This window comes from Phyllobates terribilis, unplaced genomic scaffold (genome assembly GCF_046119375.1).
Source record: "Phyllobates terribilis strain yellow unplaced genomic scaffold, ASM4611937v1 Scaffold_4506__1_contigs__length_60203, whole genome shotgun sequence".
Classification (NCBI taxonomy): Eukaryota; Metazoa; Chordata; class Amphibia; order Anura; family Dendrobatidae; genus Phyllobates; species Phyllobates terribilis.
In genome coordinates this window covers 15,001-40,128 of record NW_027367257.1, presented here as the reverse complement: position 1 = coordinate 40,128, position 25,128 = coordinate 15,001, and the positions used below count along the sequence as shown (strand labels likewise).

At 42.1% G+C, this 25,128-nt stretch overlaps 1 protein-coding gene across 1 annotated transcript in view; it reads right to left on the bottom strand.

The window, feature by feature from the left end:
• Nucleotides 1-9,522: 9,522 nt before the first annotated feature.
• The window catches only part of LOC141249376 (neurofibromin-like), a gene marked incomplete at both ends in the record, with an annotated part of 30,558 nt that continues 14,952 nt past the window's right edge, over nucleotides 9,523-25,128 (bottom strand). Inside the window, 7 exons of the mRNA XM_073669597.1 lie at nucleotides 9,523-9,658; nucleotides 19,065-19,168; nucleotides 19,850-20,011; nucleotides 22,507-22,718; nucleotides 23,145-23,326; nucleotides 24,393-24,509; nucleotides 24,582-24,665. Of these exons, the coding sequence (XP_073525698.1) occupies nucleotides 9,523-9,658; nucleotides 19,065-19,168; nucleotides 19,850-20,011; nucleotides 22,507-22,718; nucleotides 23,145-23,326; nucleotides 24,393-24,509; nucleotides 24,582-24,665 (997 nt within the window). The remainder of the gene's footprint in view (nucleotides 9,659-19,064; nucleotides 19,169-19,849; nucleotides 20,012-22,506; nucleotides 22,719-23,144; nucleotides 23,327-24,392; nucleotides 24,510-24,581; nucleotides 24,666-25,128) is intronic.

Genomic DNA, 25,128 nt, shown 5'->3' with positions numbered 1-25,128 from the left:
TGTAGGACTATGGGCTGTGCATTATACTACATGTATGACTATGGGCTGTGCATTATACTACATGTATGACTATGGGCTGTGCATTATACTACATGTATGACTATGGGCTGTGCATTATACTACATGTATGGCTATGGGCTGTGCATTATACTACATGTATGCCTATGGGCTGTGCATTATACTACATGTATGCCTATGGGCTGTGCATTATACTACATGTAGGACTATGGGCTGTGCATTATACTACATGTATGCCTATGGGCTGTGCATTATACTACATGTATGCCTATGGGCTGTGCATTATACTACATGTAGGACTATGGGCTGTGCATTATACTACATGTAGGACTATGGGCTGTGCATTATACTACATGTATGCCTATGGGCTGTGCATTATACTACATGTAGGACTATGGGCTGTGCATTATACTACATGGATGACTGTGGGCTGTGCATTATACTACATGTATGCCTATGGGCTGTGCATTATACTACATGTAGGACTATGGGCTGTGCATTATACTACATGTATGGCTATGGGCTGTGCATTATACTACATGTATGACTATGGGCTGTGCATTATACTACATGTATGGCTATGGGCTGTGCATTAGACTACATGGATGACTGTGGGCTGTGCATTATACTACATGTATGCCTATGGGCTGTGCATTATACTACATGTAGGACTATGGGCTGTGCATTATACTACATGTAGGACTATGGGCTGTGCATTATACTACATGTATGCCTATGGGCTGTGCATTATACTACATGTAGGACTATGGGCTGTGCATTATACTACATGTATGGCTATGGGCTGTGCATTATACTACATGTATGCCTATGGGCTGTGCATTATACTACATGGATGACTGTGGGCTGTGCATTATACTACATGTATGCCTATGGGCTGTGCATTATACTACATGTAGGACTATGGGCTGTGCATTATACTACATGTATGCCTATGGGCTGTGCATTATACTACATGTAGGACTATGGGCTGTGCATTATACTACATGTATGACTATGGGCTGTGCATTATACTACATGTATGACTATGGGCTGTGCATTATACTACATGGATGACTGTGGGCTGTGCATTATACTACATGTATGCCTATGGGCTGTGCATTATACTACATGTATGCCTATGGGCTGTGCATTATACTACATGTAGGACTATGGGCTGTGCATTATACTACATGTATGCCTATGGGCTGTGCATTATACTACATGTATGCCTATGGGCTGTGCATTATACTACATGTAGGACTATGGGCTGTGCATTATACTACATGTATGACTATGGGCTGTGCATTATACTACATGTATGACTATGGGCTGTGCATTATACTACATGTATGGCTATGGGCTGTGCATTATACTACATGTATGCCTATGGGCTGTGCATTATACTACATGTATGCCTATGGGCTGTGCATTATACTACATGTAGGACTATGGGCTGTGCATTATACTACATGTAGGACTATGGGCTGTGCATTATACTACATGTATGCCTATGGGCTGTGCATTATACTACATGTAGGACTATGGGCTGTGCATTATACTACATGTAGGACTATGGGCTGTGCATTATACTACATGTATGCCTATGGGCTGTGCATTATACTACATGTATGGACTATGGGCTGTGCATTACCCTACATGTATGGACTATGGGCTGTGCATTACCCTACATGTATGCCTATGGGCTGTGCATTATACTACATGTATGACTATGGGCTGTGCATTATACTACATGTATGGCTATGGGCTGTGCATTAGACTACATGGATGACTGTGGGCTGTGCATTATACTACATGTATGCCTATGGGCTGTGCATTATACTACATGTAGGACTATGGGCTGTGCATTATACTACATGGATGACTGTGGGCTGTGCATTATACTACATGTATGCCTATGGGCTGTGCATTATACTACATGTAGGACTATGGGCTGTGCATTATACTACATGTATGCCTATGGGCTGTGCATTATACTACATGTAGGACTATGGGCTGTGCATTATACTACATGGATGACTGTGGGCTGTGCATTATACTACATGTATGGACTATGGGCTGTGCATTATACTACATGTAGGACTATGGGCTGTGCATTATACTACATGTATGCCTATGGGCTGTGCATTATACTACATGTAGGACTATGGGCTGTGCATTATACTACATGTATGACTATGGGCTGTGCATTATACTACATGTATGACTATGGGCTGTGCATTATACTACATGTATGGCTATGGGCTGTGCATTATACTACATGTATGCCTATGGGCTGTGCATTATACTACATGTATGCCTATGGGCTGTGCATTATACTACATGTAGGACTATGGGCTGTGCATTATACTACATGTATGCCTATGGGCTGTGCATTATACTACATGTATGCCTATGGGCTGTGCATTATACTACATGTAGGACTATGGGCTGTGCATTATACTACATGTATGACTATGGGCTGTGCATTATACTACATGTATGACTATGGGCTGTGCATTATACTACATGTAGGACTATGGGCTGTGCATTATACTACATGGATGACTGTGGGCTGTGCATTATACTACATGTATGCCTATGGGCTGTGCATTATACTACATGTAGGACTATGGGCTGTGCATTATACTACATGTATGCCTATGGGCTGTGCATTATACTACATGTAGGACTATGGGCTGTGCATTATACTACATGTATGACTATGGGCTGTGCATTATACTACATGTATGACTATGGGCTGTGCATTATACTACATGTATGGCTATGGGCTGTGCATTATACTACATGTATGCCTATGGGCTGTGCATTATACTACATGTATGCCTATGGGCTGTGCATTATACTACATGTAGGACTATGGGCTGTGCATTATACTACATGTAGGACTATGGGCTGTGCATTATACTACATGTATGCCTATGGGCTGTGCATTATACTACATGTATGCCTATGGGCTGTGCATTATACTACATGTAGGACTATGGGCTGTGCATTATACTACATGTAGGACTATGGGCTGTGCATTATACTACATGTATGACTATGGGCTGTGCATTATACTACATGTATGGCTATGGGCTGTGCATTATACTACATGGATGACTGTGGGCTGTGCATTATACTACATGGATGACTATGGGCTGTGCATTATACTACATGTATGGCTATGGGCTGTGCATTATACTACATGTATGCCTATGGGCTGTGCATTATACTACATGTATGCCTATGGGCTGTGCATTATACTACATGTAGGACTATGGGCTGTGCATTATACTACATGTATGCCTATGGGCTGTGCATTATACTACATGTATGCCTATGGGCTGTGCATTATACTACATGTAGGACTATGGGCTGTGCATTATACTACATGTAGGACTATGGGCTGTGCATTATACTACATGTAGGACTATGGGCTGTGCATTATACTACATGTATGCCTATGGGCTGTGCATTATACTACATGTATGCCTATGGGCTGTGCATTATACTACATGTAGGACTATGGGCTGTGCATTATACTACATGTAGGACTATGGGCTGTGCATTATACTACATGTATGACTATGGGCTGTGCATTATACTACATGTATGGCTATGGGCTGTGCATTATACTACATGGATGCCTATGGGCTGTGCATTATACTACATGTAGGACTATGGGCTGTGCATTATACTACATGGATGACTGTGGGCTGTGCATTATACTACATGTATGCCTATGGGCTGTGCATTATACTACATGTAGGACTATGGGCTGTGCATTATACTACATGTATGGCTATGGGCTGTGCATTATACTACATGTATGGCTATGGGCTGTGCATTATACTACATGTATGCCTATGGGCTGTGCATTATACTACATGTAGGACTATGGGCTGTGCATTATACTACATGTATGCCTATGGGCTGTGCATTATACTACATGTAGGACTATGGGCTGTGCATTATACTACATGTAGGACTATGGGCTGTGCATTATACTACATGGATGACTATAGGCTGTGCATTATACTACATGTATGACTATGGGCTGTGCATTATACTACATGTAGGACTATGGGCTGTGCATTATACTACATGTATGGCTATGGGCTGTGCATTATACTACATGGATGACTATGGGCTGTGCATTATACTACATGTATGGCTATGGGCTGTGCATTATACTACATGGATGACTATAGGCTGTGCATTATACTACATGGATGACTATGGGCTGTGCATTATACTACATGTACAGTGCAGACCAAAAGTTTGGACACACCTTCTCATTTAAAGAAATTTCTGAATTTTCATGACTATGAAAATTGTACATTCACACTGAAGGCATCAAAACTATGAATTAACACATGTGGAATTATATACTTAACAAAAAAGTGTGAAACAACTGAAAATATATCTTATATTCTAGGTTTTTCAAAGTAGCCACCCTTTGCTTTGATGACTGCTTTGCATTCTCTTGATGAGCTTCAAGAGGTAGTCACCGGGAAAGGTCTTCCAACAATCTTGAAGGAGTTCCCAGAGATGCTTAGCACTTGTTGGCCCTTTTGCCTTCACTCTGCGGTCCAGCTCACCCCAAACCATCTCGATTGGGTTCAGGTCTGGTGACTGTGGAGGCCAGGTCACCTGGCGTAGCACCCCATCACTCTCCTTCTTGGTCAAATAGCCCTTACACAGCCTGGAGGTGTGTTTGGGGTCATTGTCCTGTTGAAAAATAAATGATGGTCCAACTAAACGCAAACCGGATGGAATAGCATGCCGCTGCAAGATGCTGTGGTAGACATGCTGGTTCAGTATGCCTTCAATTTTGAATAAATCCCCAACAGTGTCACCAGCAAAACACCATCACACCTCCTCCTCCATGCTTCACGGTGGGAACCAGGCATGTAGAGTCCATCTGTTCACCTTTTCTGCGTCGCACAAACACACCGTGGTTGGAACCAAAGATCTCAAATTTGGACTCATCAGACCAAAGCACAGATTTCCACTGGTCTAATGTCCATTCCTTGTGTTCTTTAGCCCAAACAAGTCTCTTCTGTTTGTTGCCTTTCCTTAGCAGTGGTTTCCTAGCAGCTATTTTACCATGAAGGCCTGCTGCACAAAGTCTCCTCTTAACAGTTGTTGAAGAGATGTGTCTGCTGCTAGAACTCTGTGTGGCATTGACCTGGTCTCTAATCTGAGCTGCTGCTAACCTGCGATTTCTGAGGCTGGTGACTCGGATAAACTTATCCTCAGAAGCAGAGGTAACTCTTGGTCTTCCTTTCCTGGGGCGGTCCTCATGTGAGCCAGTTTCTTTGTAGCGCTTGATGGTTTTTGCAGCTGCACTTGGGGACACTTTCAAAGTTTTCCCAATTTTTTGCACTGACTGACCTTCATTTCTTAAAGTAATGATGGCCACTTGTTTTTCTTTACTTAGCTGCTTTTTTCTTGCCATAATACAAATTCTAACAGTCTATTCGGTAGGACTAACAGCTGTGTATCCACCAGACTTCTGCACAACACAACTGATGGTCCCAACCCCATTAATAAGGCAAGAAATCCCACTTATTAAACCTGACAGGGCACACCTGTGAAGTGAAAACCATTTCCGGTGACTACCTCTTGAAGCTCATCAAGAGAATGCCAAGAGTGTGCAAAGCAGTCATCAAAGCAAAAGGTGGCTACTTTGAAGAACCTAGAATATAAGACATATTTTCAGTTGTTTCACACTTTTTTGTTAAGTATATAATTCCACATGTGTTAATTCATAGTTTTGATGCCTTCAATGTGAATGTACAATTTTCATAGTCATGAAAATACAGAAAAATCTTTAAATGAGAAGGTGTGTCCAAACTTTTGGACTGTACTGTATATACCCATTTAGGGATTGGGAAAGAAAGGGGCTGGGGTATGTGCATGAACCATACTCAGAGGGCTACTTGCATTCCTTCAAACCACTGAGGGAAGGAGTTTGACCTTCAGCAGTCTGAGTTCTACAAGTTCCTGAAATTAAATGCTGGTCAAGCACCGGGCCTGTACATAATATAATATATTGGTACAGTACTGCAATGCAGGATGTGCTGTAAATGTTTTCATAAGAATTTGGGAAAGTTATGAAATGTTCTATAAATCTCTGTTCTACTCCTGATCTAAGGGTCTAGACTTTTAGGTGAGATGAATCTGTGCTGCACTTTAAGTACATGCTCAGTATTGAGGCAGTGCTGTGGAGTCGGGAGTCAGGGAAATTGAGGCATCTGAGTCGGTGGTTTGGCTTACCGACTCCACAGTCCTGCCAAGCACAGAACAGGACGGGTAGACCTTAATATCTCCAAGAATAGAATGCTTGAACATGTTTGTCCATATAAAGGATACTAAAGTCTTAACTCTAAGCTTTATAAGACACTATTGATGGAGATTGTAGAAGACCCCAAGGATATAGTTAAAAGGGAAATGGGAAGCAGATGTGGGTCCCATCTCATTTGAAGAGTGATGTGAAATATTATAATGCCCAAGTCTGTTTTCCATAAATATATAGCACAGAGGTGGTCTCTGTTCTTTCTAATTCATAGGTTGTGTATAGAAATCCATGGACAGTGAGTAAAATGGGTGAGAGATAATATATGCCCTCATTGTAGAGAGGAAGGAGAAAAATTGAAAGGGGAGAAATTAAGGATTCAATTAGAGTATAAGACATTCAGATTCCATTGGACCCCAAGGTTTGTCTGCTGGGATTTGTGGGGGCTTTTGGGAACACGGCTGGTACAGCTCAGAGTGGATACATGATTATTTCATGCAAGGAAGGTTATAGGCAAGCATTGCAGAAGTGATTCAGGGACTGAATCCCACTATTCTATTAGGAAATAAAATTAAAAAAAAAAGTGAAGAGAGCAGCATTAGCTGAATTTGAAAAACAATGGGGAAATTGGATGAACTGCCCATAAGTGCTGGCCATTGCTGTTCTGAGAGATGGGTTCTTCGGGCTACTAAAACTGCTAGGTCACATTTTGACAAAAATAAAAAGTTACTATGCTTATATAAAGGCTTTGTCTTCTTTCAGTCAGTCACACACTTGCTGGGTTTGGGGAGGAATGCTATGGTTCTGGATAAGTCATCTTTGTTACAACTTATGGACATTTTTCAGATGTACACAAGAATGTAATTCACTAGGTTTCTGTGGCTCTCTAAAAAGGTGGACACCAAAGGAAAAGGGAACAAATGTAGCCCAAAGTGTCATAAAACTGACTCGTTGAAAAGTTAAACATAAACGCACTCCTGAAAGCAGTGTGAACAGGCCCTAAAGGTACCGGCACACTTCGCGACGCTACAGCGTCCCGATAACGATACGACCTGGCAGGGATCGTTGCTGCGTCGCTACGTGGTCGCTGGTGAGATGTCAAACAGTTAGATCTTCCCAACGACGCAGAAACGATACGGCGACCTGTATAACGATGCAACGCAAATGCACGCCTATGTGTCTCAGTTCTGAGTCGCCAACGAGGTCGTTGGTAAGGTGTCAAACACACCGATGCATGCTACCCAGCGGGACCTCAACGATCAAAAAATGGTCCAGGTCATTTCGACAGGACCAGCGATCTCACAGCAGGGGCCTGGTCGCGGCTAAGTGTCAAACGTAGCGAGATCGCTGCTGAGGTCGCTGTTGCGTCATAAAACTTTGACTCAGCAGCGATCTCGCTTAGTGTGACGGGGGCTTTACATGAAAAGATCACTTGTAATCCGTTTCTAACAAGAGTAAGACCCTACACATAGGTAATAGAAACACATAACCCTAACTTCCAAAGCGAGAAAAAAGTGAGCTGATCTTTTATTTTGTAGATGCTATACTTCAACATAAAATACACTTGGACAAAGGGTAAATTCATATATGCAGCTTCTTTTTCAGCGCACAGTTGACACATGAGCAACACTTGCTGTATTCACAAATATGCTTTAAGATTACTGAGTGCTAAAATAAATACAGTCCATCTCTAAAAGAGGCTGTGAACACAGTGCTGTAGCTAAGAGGGCAAGGCGCAAATACTGCAATCACAAATTTTATAAGGTATATAAGGTATACGGTATATATCAAACAGCCATGACAATAACACAACCTATCTAATATTGTGTAGGCTCCCTTTGTGCCCCTAAAGCAACTGTGATCCCTTAAGCTATAGACTCTGAAGATCTAAGGTATCCTGTGGCATGTAACAGCAAAATGTTAGCAGATCCTTTAAGTCCTGTAAGTTGTGGCCTTCATGGATCAGACTTGTTTATACAGCAGATCCCACATATATTTTATTAGATCAACATCTAGTGAATTTTGCAGGCTTAGTCAACACACCGAGCTCTCAGCCATGTTTCCCAAACTATACCTGAACATCTTTTTTTGTGTGGCAGGGTTCATTATATATGGAGTGGAAGTCAAGCATGCACATGCCAGCTCTATTCACTGAGTATAGGACTAACGGAAAAAGTCAATCCTGAACTCTTATCTTTGGCAGTCCAATAAATAATGAATGGAGCAGGGGCTCATGATAGACCTCTTCTCCATTTATATGGAGCTCTGCAGACTCCCTTCAGATGTGTACGGTTCACAAACCATCAGATCCCACAACGATCAGTAAGTTATTACAGTAGATTCTTGACCTTGCCAATTTCTTCTGATTCCAACAAATCAACTTCAAGAACTGTTCACTTCCTTCCTAATATATCTCTCCTCTGGAAAAGTGCTGAAGTTGAAAAATAATCATTGTTATTCTCTTCACGAAGGATGGGAGAATCAATTTGCAGAACTCCGGTCCATCGGCCAGGTCAGTAACGTGACTGCTGGACAGTAGGCTTGCAAATCCCCTTACCATCTGTTCTTTTGATTAGCCGTGCTAGAGCAATGTTGTTTTTGCGTCACAACGCAAGGATGACGTTGCGCCCGACCAGATAATCCAAAGGAGGACCAAAGAATGCCATAAGGGAAGAAGATTTGAAGGCCTAGCATCCAAGGGTCACAGATTCCTGACCTGGCCAATGGAACAAAGTCATGTGAATCAATTCTCACCCTTTAGGCACTTACAATTTATGGTATACAATACGGCAAGCGGGTGGGAGACACCTACGATTTTCACACCGTCACCCAGGAAATCCAAGTTAAACTTTCAAATTTGTGTGAAAGTGAAAAGAAGATCAGGAGTAAAAAAAAAATGTAATCATTTGGTAGTTCGGTATTTAATCCAACAGAAGGATCATAAAAAGTGAAACCCCTTTCAGATAAATTCTAAACCTGTAAATGGAACAAAGCTAAAATTTGTGGAAGACACTAACAGTATTTGGTATATTCCATAAACGACTATCTACAAACCCAATTTTAAATAAACAGAATACTGAAAATAAACAATACTGAGAAGCAAAGTATCTAAAACAAAGAAAAACCAGTGCAACATATAAGAACAAATTAAAAACAAACCTTGTCCTCTATTTTATAACTGCGCACACTGTTTCACATACCTGGTACAAACAATGGCACACACTCCGCAACTGAGTAGGGAATTCATGAGTCGAGTTAATAATGGCATGAAAGAATTTCTCAGTCATCTGCAGAAGACAACGTTGATTTTCTTCAAGGACTTCAACTCCATCCAACCTTCAAAGTAAAGCACAATCTCAAATTAGGAGAAAAGATGGGTTTAGAAAAGGAAATAAAAATACAGCATGACCTTACCAGGCACAATAGTCTCAACTTGGCTTCATGGGTTTATAAAAGTGCAATAGCTAAAAGGGTAAGCTAAGGGTATGTGCCCACGGTCCGGATTTGCTACGGGTTTGACGCTGTGGACTTATGCATCAAAACCGCAGCGGACAGTTGTTACAGCATAGTGGATGGGATTTCTATAAATCACATGCCCACTATGCCTATCTGGGCACCTGGTGATCACCCGCAGAAACTGAAATGTGGCGCATCTTTCCAGACCACAGCATGTCAATTTCGCCTGCAGGTCCACATGTGGACTTTCCCCATAGATTAACCTCTAGGAAAGTTTGTATGTTAAAAAAAAGAAAAAAAGTGCCGCTCATTTACATAAAATTAGGGCGGAAGCTGCCGGCAGCTCCTCCGCAGCGTCAAACCCGCAGGTCTGGTCGCATCGTGGGCACATACCCTTACATTCCCAGCATACCATTGTAGCAATATAGATGCAGTAAAATACTCACCAATGGCAGTCTTCTCCAGTTTTTACAGTTGTTCCGTACCTTTCCTGCGTCACATTAGCGCTGCTCAACTACTCCAGATCGCATAAGGACCATTGTGTGGGGCGGTGCTACTTTCATCAATGTAAGCCTCTGGAGAGGAAGACCGAGACTCCATGGGCTTACATTGTGAGACCACATTCAGTATTTGGTCAGTATTCTACATCAGTATTTGTAAGCCAAAACCAGGAGTGGGTGATAAATACATTAGTTGTAATGTGTTTCTATTACACTTTTCCTCTGATTACCCTACGCCTGCTTTTGGCTTACACATACTGATGTAAAATACTGACCAAATACTTGTGAACATGTGAATGTGGCCTGAAAGCGACTTCAGGGCCACACAAACCCCAGTGTGATCCGGACAGTCTAAATTAAAGTCACGAGTTACAGAAAAGGAGACGGAGGACAACTGGAAACCAGAAAAGACAGCGAACGGCAAGTATTTTAATACACCTACACTATATCACACACATTAAGAGAGGTTAATGGGATAGAACTTTTGCTGGGAGTGCATTTTTAGGTGGTTAAAGGATATGGACACCACAAAGGGTAATTTTGCTTTTACTTAGATGCATGCTTTTTCAAGTAAAATTCAAAAAAATAATTTTTGCAATACAGTGAAACTGTAAATGTTGAAAGGTTTAATTTCTACAGAATTTATACATATCAGTACACAGCTGACTGCAGAATGAGTTAACAGTGAATCCATCAGTAAGCACAACCTGATGGAAAAGTTTGTAAACCTGATCTTTCTTATAAGCCGATTTATGATCAAACTTCTATATATTTTTTTTTATTTAGTCCTCTCTACTTCAGAAAAAAAAATAGAAGGTCACAAACTCTGCAGTCAGAAAGCTCACAGAAAAAGGTTTGTTCACAGATTTGTTTTTATTTAAACAGAGTACCTCCTTAAAGGGGTTGTCCGGGCTTTGTGTATAATGTGTGTGTGTATCTAGGCTGCAGAATGCTGATCGCGTGTAATATACTCCCTGTCAGCATTCTGCAGCGTGTCCTAGATATCACACTTAGTCAAGTGAGCAGCTCTCTCCTGATTCTGTAGGAACTGCTCACTTCCCCAACTAGAGTTTTCCTGTCTGGCAGAGATTGGTGTAATGTCACAACTGAAGCCATGCCCCCAGTATCTGCCAGACCCTCCTGTAGCAGGAGAATGGGGCAGGCAGCAGGGGAATGACTCAGCTGATAGCTGACAGACTGATGAATTGAATGGTGGAGAATAAGGCTAAAAGCTTTCTCCACCATTCAATCTCAGGAAAGTCTGAAGTTCCTGCCAGGACATTAGGGTCACATGAAAGCCTCATGTCACTGGAAAACAGAAAGTGCCTAACACCCAGTGTTCTCCTGGAACCTCAGGAAGGAAAAGGCTTCTACATAGGCGAGTATAATGTGATGTGTGTCTGTCCACCACTATATATCTATCCATCTATTAATCCATCGATCATCCATCTATTCATCTATCCATCTACAGTGGGGGAAAAAAGTATTTGATACACTGCTGATTTTGCAAGTTTTCCCACCTACAAAGAAATGGAGAGGTCTGTAATTTTGTATCGTAGGTACACTTCACCTGTGAGAGACAGGATCTAAAAATAAAAAACAGAAAATCATATTTGTAGGATTTTTAAATACTTAAAATTGCATTTTATTGCATGAAATAAGTATTTGATCACCTACCAAGAACGAAGAATGGTCTCTCACTAACCTGTTAGCTTTTCTTTAAGAAACCCTCCTACTCTGCACTCATTACCTGTATTAACTGCACCTGTTTGAACTCGTTACCTGTATAATAGACACCTGTCCACATAATCAATCACACTCCAACCTCTTCAGCATGGCCAAGACCAAAGAGTTGTCTAAGGACAAAATTGAAGACCTGAACAAAGCTGGGATGGGCTACAGGACATTAGGCAAGCAGCTTGTTGAGAAGGTAACAACTGTGTGCATAATTATTAGAAAATGGAAGAAACACAAGATGACTGTCAATCTTTCTTGGTCTGGGGCTCCAGGCAAAATCTCACCTCGTGGGGCAAGAATGATTCTGAGAAAGGTCAGGAATGAGAACTACACGGAAGGACCTGGTCAATGACCTGAGGAGAGCTGGGACCACAGTCTCAAACATTACCGTTAGCAACACACTATGAAGTCATGGATTAAAATCTTGCAGGGCACGCAAGGTCCCCCTGCTCACGCCAGCACATGTCCAGGCCCATTTGAAGTTCACGAGTGACCATCTGGATGATCCAGAGGAGGCATGGGAGAAGGTCATGTGGTCAGATGAGACCAAAATAGAACTTTTTGGTATCAACTCTACTCGCTGTGTTTGGCGGAAGAAGGAGGACGAGTACAACCCCAAGAACACCGTCCCACCCGTGAAGCATGGTGGGGGAAACATCATACTTTGTGGGTGCTTTTCTGCAAAGGGGACAGGACGACTACACCGCATTGAAGGGAGAATGGATGGGGTCATGTATAGCGAGATTTTGGCCAACAACTTCGTTCCCTCAGTAAGAGCATTGAAGATGGGTCATGGCTGGGTCTTCCAGAATGACAATGACCCAAAACACACAGCCAGGGCAACTAAGGAGTGGCTCCGTAAGAAGCATTTCAATGTCCTGTAGTGGCCTAGTCAGTCTACAGACTTGAATCCAATAGAAAATCTTTGGAGGGAGCTTAAGCTCAATATTGCCCAGCGACAGCCCCAAAACCTGAAAGATCTGGAGAAGATCTGTATGGAGAAGTTGGCCAAAATCTCTGCTGTAGTGTGTGCAAACTTGGTCAAGAACTACAGGAAACGTTTCTCTGTAATTTCAAACAAAGATTTCTATACCAAATATTAAATTCGGTTTTTCTATTGTTTCAAATACTTATTTCATGCAATAAAATGCAAATTAATTATGAAAAATCGTACAATGTGATTTTCTGGATTTTTTTTAGATTCTGTCTCTCACAGGTGAAGTGTACCTACGATAAAAATGACAGACCTCTTCATTCTTTGTAGGAGGGAAAACCTGCAAAATTGGCAGTGTATCAAATACATATTTTCCCCACTGTATCTTTTTTTTCATCCATTCATTATCTATCCATCCCTCTATCTATCCATCATCCATCTATCTATATATTATCTATTTATTAATCTATCTATTATCCATCTATCAAGTCTAGAGTCACCGAGTAAAGCGCAGCACAGAATGACCCGGAAGTGGCTGTTGGCAAAGACTATGGAGTGTCAGAACAAGGCTCCATAGACTTTGTTGGATTCGCTGGACTACATTAGATTAGGTGAACTACGTTGGACCTGCAAGGGATGTTCTTATTTTTTATTTTTAAATAAAGTGGTGAACAAGGAAGTGTAAGGGAGTGTTTATTTCAATAAATTATTTTTGTGTTTTTCCTTTTATTACTAAGTTAGTAAATGGGGGTGACTGATGTACGCCTCTCCATTAATAACTCCTGGGCTTGATACCAGCTGACATCAACCCTAAGGGGCTGTACACACGATCAGGAGCCGCTGTGGGTTTGAAGCTGTGTTTTCATGCAGCGTCAAACCCGCAGTGACCAGATGTTACAGCATAGTGGATGGGATTTCTACAAATCCCATGTCCACTATGCGTCTCTGTACACCTGCGGATCACCAGCGGAAACTGACATGCGGCGCGTCCTTCAGACCAGCAGCATGTCAATTTCTCTTGCGGGTGCGAATGTGGACTTTCCCCATATATTAACATCAATGAGGAAAGTCCACATGTCAAAAAAAAAAAAAATCGCGACACTCATTTGCATAAACAACAATAAATAATTCAACAGCCTCGGGGCCGCTGGCGGCTACGGATCGTGGGCACATACCCTAACTACCTTCTACTATCTCTTGTGATGCGCCACTTCTGGGGCGGTTGAAGGCTGGTATTTTTAGAATGGGAAGTGTCCAATAACAAAGGACCTTCCCAGTCTGATAATATCAGCCCCCAGCTGTCTGCTTTACCTTGGCTGATTATCAAAAATAGAAAAAATGGCTTGGAATCCCCCTATTTATTTATTTGGTTAATACAAAGCTGGACAATAAGCTCCACATGCCAAGCTCTAAAGGCTGACATTTTTTAAATTCTTGTGTGGTTGTAAAGCTATAAATCTGCAGAATATCTATTATCTATTTATCTCTCTATGTATCATTATCTTTGCACATCTTTAAAAGGAAGATATCACCAAAAAAACGCTATAAACCTGCAAATAAGGGGTTAATCTGCAGGTTAATAGCGTTATTAACCTGCTTGGCGCCCACACTTAGCCAAACGCTCCGGGGAGAAAATGAACTTTATTCCCCCAGCAGCATTCAGGTTTCAGTCACGGGGGCAGAGCCAGGACTGGTTCAGTGACCGCTCTGAGCATACAGAGCAAAAACAAGAGAGGAGGGCCAGTACATAAGGATGAGCACACCTAATTAAATATTCAAAATGTATATATCTTTATTAAACACCATTAACATAGACCATAAAAACATTTAACACCACATGTCCAACATAGTAATACACACCCCTTAGTCTAAAATAGACCAAAAGAGAAAACCATGAGAAGCACATAAATAGATATACCAGTGTACAATATGGACAATGATGATCCTGGGTATTGTTATAACTCCATATAAGTGCTCACAGAAGTGAAGATGTCAAATAATGCAATATTCTATGGTCATATGGCGTGCTGCACCCTCACCAGATACTAGTATATAATGAAAACACTGCAATAATCTAAGGCAGTTGTAAACAAAGACTGCAGGGTCCTGGCAGTAACTACATATATTTATCCACATGGATAATGCCATATACATATATGAAAACAAGATATATAAGCAAAACAGCCCGAAATAGGAAGCACAAGACGTATAGGGAAAGAGAGTGGGCACACACATATAGAGCCCACAATGCTGTGTGCAGTTCACGCTGGAAAATAGAACACCATTCACAACCAAAACAACCATAACTCACATGCACTTAGATAAACAGGAATGAACCATGGTAAGCTGTAAGCAATAGAAACAGATGTGTGAGGAAAGGCCCCACATGTATCGCTGTAATGACAGCTGAATGATTTTATTCCGGTATGTGTCACACAGACAGCACACACAGATGGTAAAATGGACCGTGCCACACTTTCACACGTTCTGTAGCAGCTTAGGTGCATATTATGAGGTTCTGCAGCAGCTGTAGTGCATTAGGAGGTCTATATGTAGAGATACACACACATATTTACACTATTGCACACACACATCACTATAGACTCTTCACTTCACTGTATTCCTATGTCAGGGGTGATGTGGGGGACATGTGACAGCTCTATCACCACTGTGGATGTGGAGCGGAGTGATTGTGCTGTTTTCCAGAGATGAGGACACTGCTCTGTTATTTCCAATACTGCAGTGATGATAGAGCTCAGTGCTGGGGCAGATACTGATAGCCAATGGGTGTGCAGTAGGAGGGCAGAGAGCGGTGCTGGACACTGAGGCCGGGCGGTGCCAGCTCCGGCTTTGGGGTTAGATATTAAAGCACATGGCGCTGCCAAGTTTGTTAGAGCCACAGGAACAAAAGGCAGAAACAAAAAACAAAATTTATAGGGGAGCTGTATATTACAATACAGCACAGATTAGCTTAAAAATATAGATTTCAGGGTCGGACAACTTCTTTAAATTGGCGCTGCTGCACTGATATGCAACAGCTTTTCTTTTCCTTCTGTGCTTCATTGTTTCAGTTATACCCTCTGAGAATAATGGGGCAAATTTTCTCTTCAACCAACTGGGCATGTACCACCGAACATCTCTGTGGGTGTTAGCTTTTCCTCCTCTCATGCTAGCCAATCATAAGACAGTCGCTCCCACAGAGAAGTCTGGTGGTAAACACCCAGGAGCTTGAAGGGAATACTTGCACCATTATTACTAAGGAGAATAACTGGAACAAGAAGGTACAGAAAAAAAAAACACAGGAAAATGGTTTTAGATTCAACGCCAATTGGAAGTAGCACTCAGATTTATTTATTGTATTACTTTTAATGTGATATATACATATGTATATATTTTTGTGTGACAAAGTCATTGGCAAAGTGTACTGGAGGGGAGTTATTTTCACTGAGGCTATTAGCTTCAGTGAGTTGAAACCTAGAAGCTTGCTCCAGCACACTATGTGTCTAGGGGTTAATCGGCCCAGGACAGCTGTAGAGTGGGTGGGGAGGCTGTTCAACATATCTCCACTCAGGGTGTGGCCTGGGATATAAGTAGCAAGCCATTAAAATCATATGGTGTTCAGTATCTGGGGAGGCTGGCTCCAGAGAGAGGAGCTTGTGTTTTTGTGCTAATCTGGACTGTGTGTTTTGCTAACCCTGAGTGGCTGGATCCCGGCAGGTGCAAGGACTATGCTGTACATTTTCTTTTGCTTTGCCGTTATGCCAGAAGGGCAGTGTTTATTTTTATGAACTCTATATTGGTTTATGCCATTTAATAAACCAATAAGAAATTTAAAGAGACAGCGTTCTGTGTCTACCTCCGTGTGCAACCGAGTGAGCTGCTCTACAACAATATATACACTGCTCAAAAAAATAAAGGGAACACTCAAATAACACATCCTAGATCAGAATGAATGAAATATTCTCATTGAATACTTTGTTCTGTATAAAGTTGAATGTGCGGACAACAAAATCACACAAAAATTATCAATGGAAATCAAATTTATTAACCAATGGAGGCCTGGATTTGGAGTCACCCCCAAAATTAAAGTGGAGAAACACACCACAGGCTGATCCAAGTTTGATGTAATGTCCTTAAAACAAGTCCAAATGAGGCTCAGTATTGTGTTTGGCCTCCACGTGCCTGTATGACCTCCCTACAATGCCTGGGCATGCTCCTGATGAGGTTGCGGATGGTCTCCTGTGGGATCTCCTCCCAGACCTGGACTAAAGCATCAGCCAACTCCTGGACAGTCTGTGGTGCAACGTGACGTTGGTGGATGGAGCGAGACATTATGACCCAGATGTGCTCAATCGGATTCAGGTCTGGGGAACGGGCGGGCCAGTCCATAGCTTCAATACCTTCATCTTGCATTAACTGCTGACACACTCCAGCCACATGAGGTCTGGCATTGTCCTGCATTAGGAGGAACCCAGGGCCAACCTCACCAGCATATGGTCTCACAAGGGGTCTGAGGATCTCATCTCGGTACCTAATGGCAGTTAGGCTACCTCTGGCGAGCACATGGAGGGCTGTGCGGCCCTTCAAAGAAATGCCACCCCACACCATTACTGACCCACTGCCAAACCGGTCATGCTGAAGGATGTAGCAGGCAGCAGATCGCTTTCCACGGCGTCTCCAGACTCTGTCACGTCTGTCACATGTGCTCAGTGTGAATCTGCTTTCATCTGTGAAGAGCACAGGGCGCCAGTGGCGACTTTGCCAATCCTGGTGTTCTGTGGCAAATGCTAAGCGCCCTGCACGGTGTTGGGCTGTGAGCACAACCCCCATCTGTGGACGTCGGGCCCTCATACCACCCTCATGGAGTCGGTTTCTAACCGTTTGTGCAGACACATGCACATTTGTGGCCTGCTGGAGGTAATTTTGCAGGGCTATGGCAGTGCTCCTCCTGTTCCTCCTTGTACAAAGGCGGAGGTAGTGGTCCTGCTGCTGGGTTGTTGCCCTCCTACGGCCCCCTCCACGTCTCCTCGTGTACTGGCTTGTCTCCTGGTAGCGCCTCCAGCCTCTGGACACTACGCTGACAGACACAGCAAACCTTCTTGCCACAGCTCGCATTGATGTGTCATCCTGGATGAGCTGCACTACCTGAGCAACTTCTGTGGGTTGTAGAGTCCGTCTCATGCTACTACGAGTGTGAAAGCACAACCAACATTCAGAAGTGACCAAAACATCAGCCAGAAAGCATTGGTACTGAGATGTGGTCTGTGGTCCCCACCTGCAGAACCACTCCTTTATTGAGGGTGTCTTGATAATTGCCAATAATTTCCATCTATTGTCTATTCCATTTGCACAACAGCATGTGAAATTGATTGTCAATCAGTGTTGCTTCCTAAGTGGACAGTTTGATTTCACAGAAATTTGATTTACTTGGAGTTATATTCTGTTGTTTAAGTGTTCCCTTTATTTTTTTGAGCAGTGTGTATATGTATATATAGCCATCCAGCAAAAATATTTAACCTAATAAGATTATTAGACAAACAACCTTCCCTAAAATAAACGTTTAGAATGGCCACATATGCCAATGTCCATGTAGCTTGAGAAAATCACCAGATATAGACCCACTAGATCATAAATTTTTATAATCTAGAGACCAGCAAACATTTGAGTCACAGAGATGACAACTGTCCTGATAAAAAACATGTTTTTATGGCCTGTTTTTCTCAAGCAAAGCATAGAGTCAGGTGGGATTCAAAAGAGGCAGCCAAACATTTTTAAGTCTAAAGTTCAAAAATGTCCATGTGGACATTCGACTGGATCCTTTTCGCATGCGAATTCAGTTTGTCTATTCCGAAAATGGAATAAAAAGATGTCTGAATGCACAAGTGAACTTAACCCAAGTCTAATGTCCATTCAAATATCAATAAGTTTCACTGCACTTATAATTTTGAAAAAAAGTGAACACATGCCGACCTTAGGCAACTGAAAATAAATACAATGACTGGCTGAGATCACCTGGTTCTTGTCTTATTTCGCAATGTAATTAAATAATAATACAGTAGTAGCTGCTTAAATAAAGTCTCCACCACTGATTTCCAAATTTCATAAGAATTCAGACCTTGTAGAGTCGACTTCAAAGCTGACATGTTGCCATTCTGGGGATGTAATGATTACTCTCAGCAGCGGTTCCAATAGTTTCTGTAGGTAGGTAGCCCCATACACCTAAAGAAAGAATACAAAGAACTGCATCTTAAGGCTATGTGCACACGGTGCGTTTTTGGTGCATTTTTTCCGCACAGAAATGGGCCAGAAACACATTGTAATCCTTATCCCATCATTTCCTATGAGAATTTGGAAGATCTGTGCACATGATCAGGAATTTTCTGACAGGATTTCATGTGTTTAAATAAGCAGCATGTCAATTCTTTGTACGGATTTGCCAGCGTTTTTCATATACAATGCATTGGAAAAAATGCAGGCAAAAACGCACAAAAAACGCATGAAAATGCAAAAAAAGCTTAAAAAACGCACAGAATTTCAGAGGTGCTTTTTGCTGCCAAGAGGTGCAGAACCTTGCAGAAATACTGCAGAAATTTCTGCTAGCAAATACTGATCATGCACACAAACCCGAAAAGTACACGGTGGCTAAGCCAACACCAACATAGCACAATAAGACTCTCGAGAGGCAGGCAGCGATAGATGAAAACAAGAGGATAGGAAGTTGCACTCAACTCCTTGGACATGCCAAGGGTGCACCGCACGCCTGTGCTTGTCTTTAACCGTCATTTTGTGCTTTTAGACTCCCCTTAAAAACAAAAAGAGACGGCTTCCACTAAGTTGTCCAAAAAAAAAAAGTCTTCTTAAAACTAAAGCTAATATCGGATGAATAGGAGACATACACACCTTAAAACAAAAGGTCATAATTTTACTAGCCAAGCTGTTTCCTCTGAAGAGTGTCTGCATGGAGTCTGCTAGCTCGACTTCCTTTGAAAACATGTTCCAGAGAAGCTGATATAGGAGATGTCTGGAATCAAAGAGCGTCACAAGGACACGTGCAAGCTCATCCTGCATGGAGCAAAGAAAAAACAACTATGAATTCAAGATTAACAAAATTTAAAAAAAAAGGTATGAAATAGAAAAAAGCAGGCTGTGAAATTGAACCCTATATATATATATTTAACATATTGAGGAGCCATAGCTTACATGATAACTTCCATACTTCGTAATAAAAACGTATTATTCAGTACGATTCACTACCAACTAGATTTGACAGAAGGATCTATACAAGTCTTATATAGACAACCCTTGTCCATTATGCACATTAGGGCATATAGATATCACAAGTTGCTCAGGACCATTAAGAGCCAGAAAAGAGAGTCTTTCTACAAAAGTGGCTACGATGTATACTACATTTCGCCATCTGAAGTGGAAATGCTTGGCTAGCCAAAGCCTCCCCCTGCCAAGTCAGCTATATGCGGACCAAAAAAGATTCACATTGCTGTTGAGGTCACATTCTGAAAGATGGGGTCTCTAATGAGACGATCCATTTTAGGGAAATTTCCCCAAGACTGAAAGTTATCCACTATCAAATAGGATAGGGAATAACTTACTGATAGCCCAACGACTGGGATCCCCAGCAATCCAAGGAACAGGGCTCTGTACGATCCCATTAGAATGCGCACTTCCACTCCATTCATTCTCTATAGGACTGTTATCCAAAATACTGTTCAGAGACTGGGGTCAGCACAGTCTCAACTACACTGCTCAAAAAAAATAAAGGGAACACTGAAATAACACATCCTAGATCTGAATGAATGAAATATTCTCATTGAATACTTTGTTCTGTACAAAGTTGAATGTGCTGACAACAAAATCACACAAAAATCATCAATGGAAATCAAGTTTATTAACCAATGGAGGCCTGGATTTGGAGTCACCCCCAAAATTAAAGTGGAAAAACACACTACAGGCTGATCCAACTTTGATGTAATGTCCTTAAAACAAGTCCAAATGAGGCTCAGTATTGTGTGTGGCCTCCACGTGCCTGTATGACCTCCCTACAGCGCCTGGGCATGCTCCTGATGAGGTTGCGGATGGTCTCCTGTGGGATCTCCTCCCAGACCTGGACTAAAGCATCAGCCAACTCCTGGACAGTGTGTGGTGCAACGTGACGTTGGTGGATGGAGCGAGACATGATGTCCTAGATGTGCGCAATCGGATTCAGGTCTGGGGAACGGGCAGGCCAGTCCATAGCTTCAATGCCTTCATCTTGCAGGAACTGCTGACACACTCCAGCCACATGAGGTCTGGCATTGTCCTCCATTAGGAGGAACCCAGGGCCAACCACACCAGCAAACGGTGTCACAAGGGGTCTGAGGAGCTCATCTCAGTAGCTAATGGCAGTCAGGCTACCTCTGGCGAGCACATGGAGGGCTCTGCGGCCCTCCAAAGAAATGCCACCCCACACCATTACTGACCCACTGCCAAACCGGTCATGCTGAAGGATGTTGCAGGCAGATCGCTCTCCACAGCGTCTCCAGACTCTGTCATGTCTGTCACATGTGCTCAGTGTGAACCTGCTTTCATCTGTGAAGAGCACAGGGCGCCAGTGGCGACTTTGCCAATCCTGGTGTTCTGTGGCATTTCTTTGGAGGGCCGCACGGCCTCCATGTGCTCACCAGAGGTAGCCTGACTGCCATTAGGTACTGAGATGACATCCTCAGACGCCTTGTGACACCATATGCTGGTGCGCTTGACCCTTGGTTCCTCCTAATGCAGGACAATGCCAGACCTTGTGGCGGGAGTGTGTCAGCAGTGACTGCAAGATGAAGGCATTGAAGCTATGGACTGGCCTGCCCATTCCCCAGACCTGAATTCGACTGCGCACATCTGGGACATCATGTCTCGCTCCATCCACCAACGTCACGTTGCACCACAGACTGTCCAGGAGTTGGCGGATGCTTTAGTCCAGGTCTGGGAGGAGATCCCACAGGAGACCATCCGCAACCTCATCAGGAGCATGCCCAGGCGTTGTAGGGAGGTCATACAGGCATGTGGAGGCCACACACAATACTGAGCCTCATTTTGACTTGTTTTAAGGACATTACATCAAAGTTGGATCAGCCTGTAGTGTGTTTTTCCACTTTAATTTTGGGGGTGACTCCAAATCCAGGCTTCCATTGGTTAATAAATTTGATTTCCATTGATGATTTTTGTGTGATTTTGTTGTCAGCACATTCAACTTTGTACAGAACAAAGTATTCAATGAGAATATTTCATTCATTCAGATCTAGGATGTGTTATTTGAGTGTTCCCTTTATTTTTTTGAGCAGTGTATAACCCCAATTTCCTGAGAACACTTAGTAAGACAAGTTGTCCACCGTAGGCTCTAGGTTTAGAAGATGTGATCTACTGATATTCAGCCCTACATATAAAACATTTAGGTGACATAGCTAGACAATGCCAAACTGATTTTTGTTTAATATACTAGATAAATAACCTTTTTATTAAAGCACAAAAATACAACAGAGCAATAAAAATAAATACAAAAACTAACTGACCCACTGTGAGCAGGGAACGACATTGGCTAGAGCCATTGCAATAGGTAATTCCCCTTGGTCCCCCATCATAGTGACCAATTCCACCAGTCTTTCAAAGCGATCAGCCAAAACAGTTTCAGCCAACGTGTCAAATTCCGTCCCCTGTTGCAGGATTTTTGTAAGGACTTCCATAAAAGTAGCTCTTGTCTGTAGATCCTTATGATAACCAAGACCTAGAAATACAAAGGTTGCCAAGAGAAAATAAGCTCCACATGACTTTACGTAGAAAAAGTACCCCTAGAACATGAACTTTGTGCCACTGGAATATTGGGAGAGAGATTTAGCAGGAAGATATGCATAGGTTAGGCAATGCTGAGCAGGAATAATGTAAATGACCATTTATCTATTTGCACATTTTCCCAGGAGAATGACTGCCCAGTGCTGACCAAAGTCAAAAAGTGCTGAATCAGATCTGCCCGTATATTGCGACATCAGCACAAAGCTAATGAATGCATATGATAAGAAATCGAAAAGTAGGAAAATTTCACATTTCATCGACTTCAGTCACAGAAACTGCAAACACCTTTCTAGAAGCATAAGAGATTTTATATAAATTAATAAGATACGTTTTTAGATGATACAACCCAATGGGAACTCACCTATTGAGTGCATAAGGCCACTGTCTACATTGGCATTTAACAGATTTGACATAGCCAAGACCGTACAATGTCTTAATGAAGCCAATCGCCGTGACATTCCTCGTTTCCTTCCCCCAGTCTGGGTCCCATCATCTTCTACTTCGCTACAATCATTTAGTAAATTCATGAACAGGGTGAAATACCTAACAAAAGATATTAAAACTATTAGATATACATTAGGTATGAAACTGAGGGAAGCTTCTACTACTTCTGCTGGCGAGAGCAATTCCCAAAACACTGTTTGTGGCCACACCTTTCAGACATATTACATGGAGGCCATTTAAAATTTATGAGCAACCATATAATATTTGGATGTGTTCAGCTGTCCCGACCTAGAGTTGGTCATCGGGCAGTCAGTCATGTCTCCACTATGAGCAATCGAAGAAAATGCTGAAAATTTATTTTAAAAACAATAGGCTGTGTGTGGGGTTATATTGAGCTCAGATAAGAGTCAAACATATTTCTCTGTAAAATCCGATGCCATAAAAGTGGCCAAACCAGCCAACCTTGGCAGGATTGACCATCTATGACGGCAGATATCAGTGGAACAAAGGCTCGGACATATTGGATTTCAACATGCCCAATTCTTTTGATTTTAAAGGGTAAAGGTCAGCTCCAGAGGTGTCCTTTGAGAACAGATGTATGCTCCAATGAGCGCATTTATATGTGGAGGTCGGGAACAGCCGTCTATAAAACTAGCATTAGGCCAAGAGATTAGGCCTTAATCTGATGTCAGTTTTTTCTCATGTATGTGGATAAAAAAAAAAAAAAAAATGGACCGTTCATCGTTGTTTTGAATCCAATTTCCTTCCCTATTTGGTCAATGTGCCTCTTTTTACCATGAGCGTAACATCTGTGATTTTCTTCTATTAAAAAAAAAAAAGCCTTCTTCTACCCATTGTACTGTTAAAATTATTTTCACAGACCTATGGACTTGGTTGCTTGATTTTGATCTGTGTCCGAAATCACAGACATGTGAACACCACCAAAAATTCCAAGGGGTATGTTATATATGTGTGAAAAGCGCAGATAGGACATGTATGTGATAAACGTCTGAATTAGGTCTTATGTCTAGCTTAAAGGACGTGAGGGACTGAAGGAAAGAAAAGATCTTAATAAAATACACCCCGAAAAAAGCTAATATTTTGTATCTTTCCTGCAAGTAAACCCACCTGAGATAATTATAGCCTCAATATACAATACACATACTTGAGGAACAACTGTGACTTGGCTTCCATTAACTCTACTCCATCTCCTTCCTCAGGCTGAAGAGGCAGGCCAGCAAGAAGAGACACCACAGCCTCCATGCTTGCCTGATCGAGGTCCCTGTAGGAGACATAACATTATATAGCAGATATTTACAAACTCACGTCACATCAAAGCTGAAGATTTCAGTACCTTGTTAAGCATTTAACATCTTCATCCGCGGCTTGATTGGATGTCCCCATTACCCAGTCAGTCAAATATTCTACCATTTTATTTCTAAAAGCAAAGCAAAAAGAAAAAGCAAAGGAAACCATTACAATTTAACATTGAACTTCAGCACATCAAATTATTAAAACAGTAATAAATGTGTATTTTAAAAGTGTTCCATGCTTATTTGGGTTTATTGCTACATTATGTATATAGTGTGAATAAACCTTTTGGAGAGGTCTCATGAAAACAACATGATATAGTCTCTGACTGAAATGAATGGGAGCAGAGCTGCAGTATCCAAGAATGGCCACTAGTCAGAGTCTGGAGCTGTGGACTTCCAAAGGTCAAAGAGCCTGCGAACAGCTGCTAAGAATAGGTCCTGTACAGCCCCTTTAAAGCAGTATCAAGCAGCTACAGAGTAATAAAAGCCAGCAAGCAGTCTTTAGATAGAGCAGTCATTACTACATGTATACGTATACTTTTCACAATGTGTCCAGCGCCCTGTCTGAAGTTTTACTGAACTATAAAT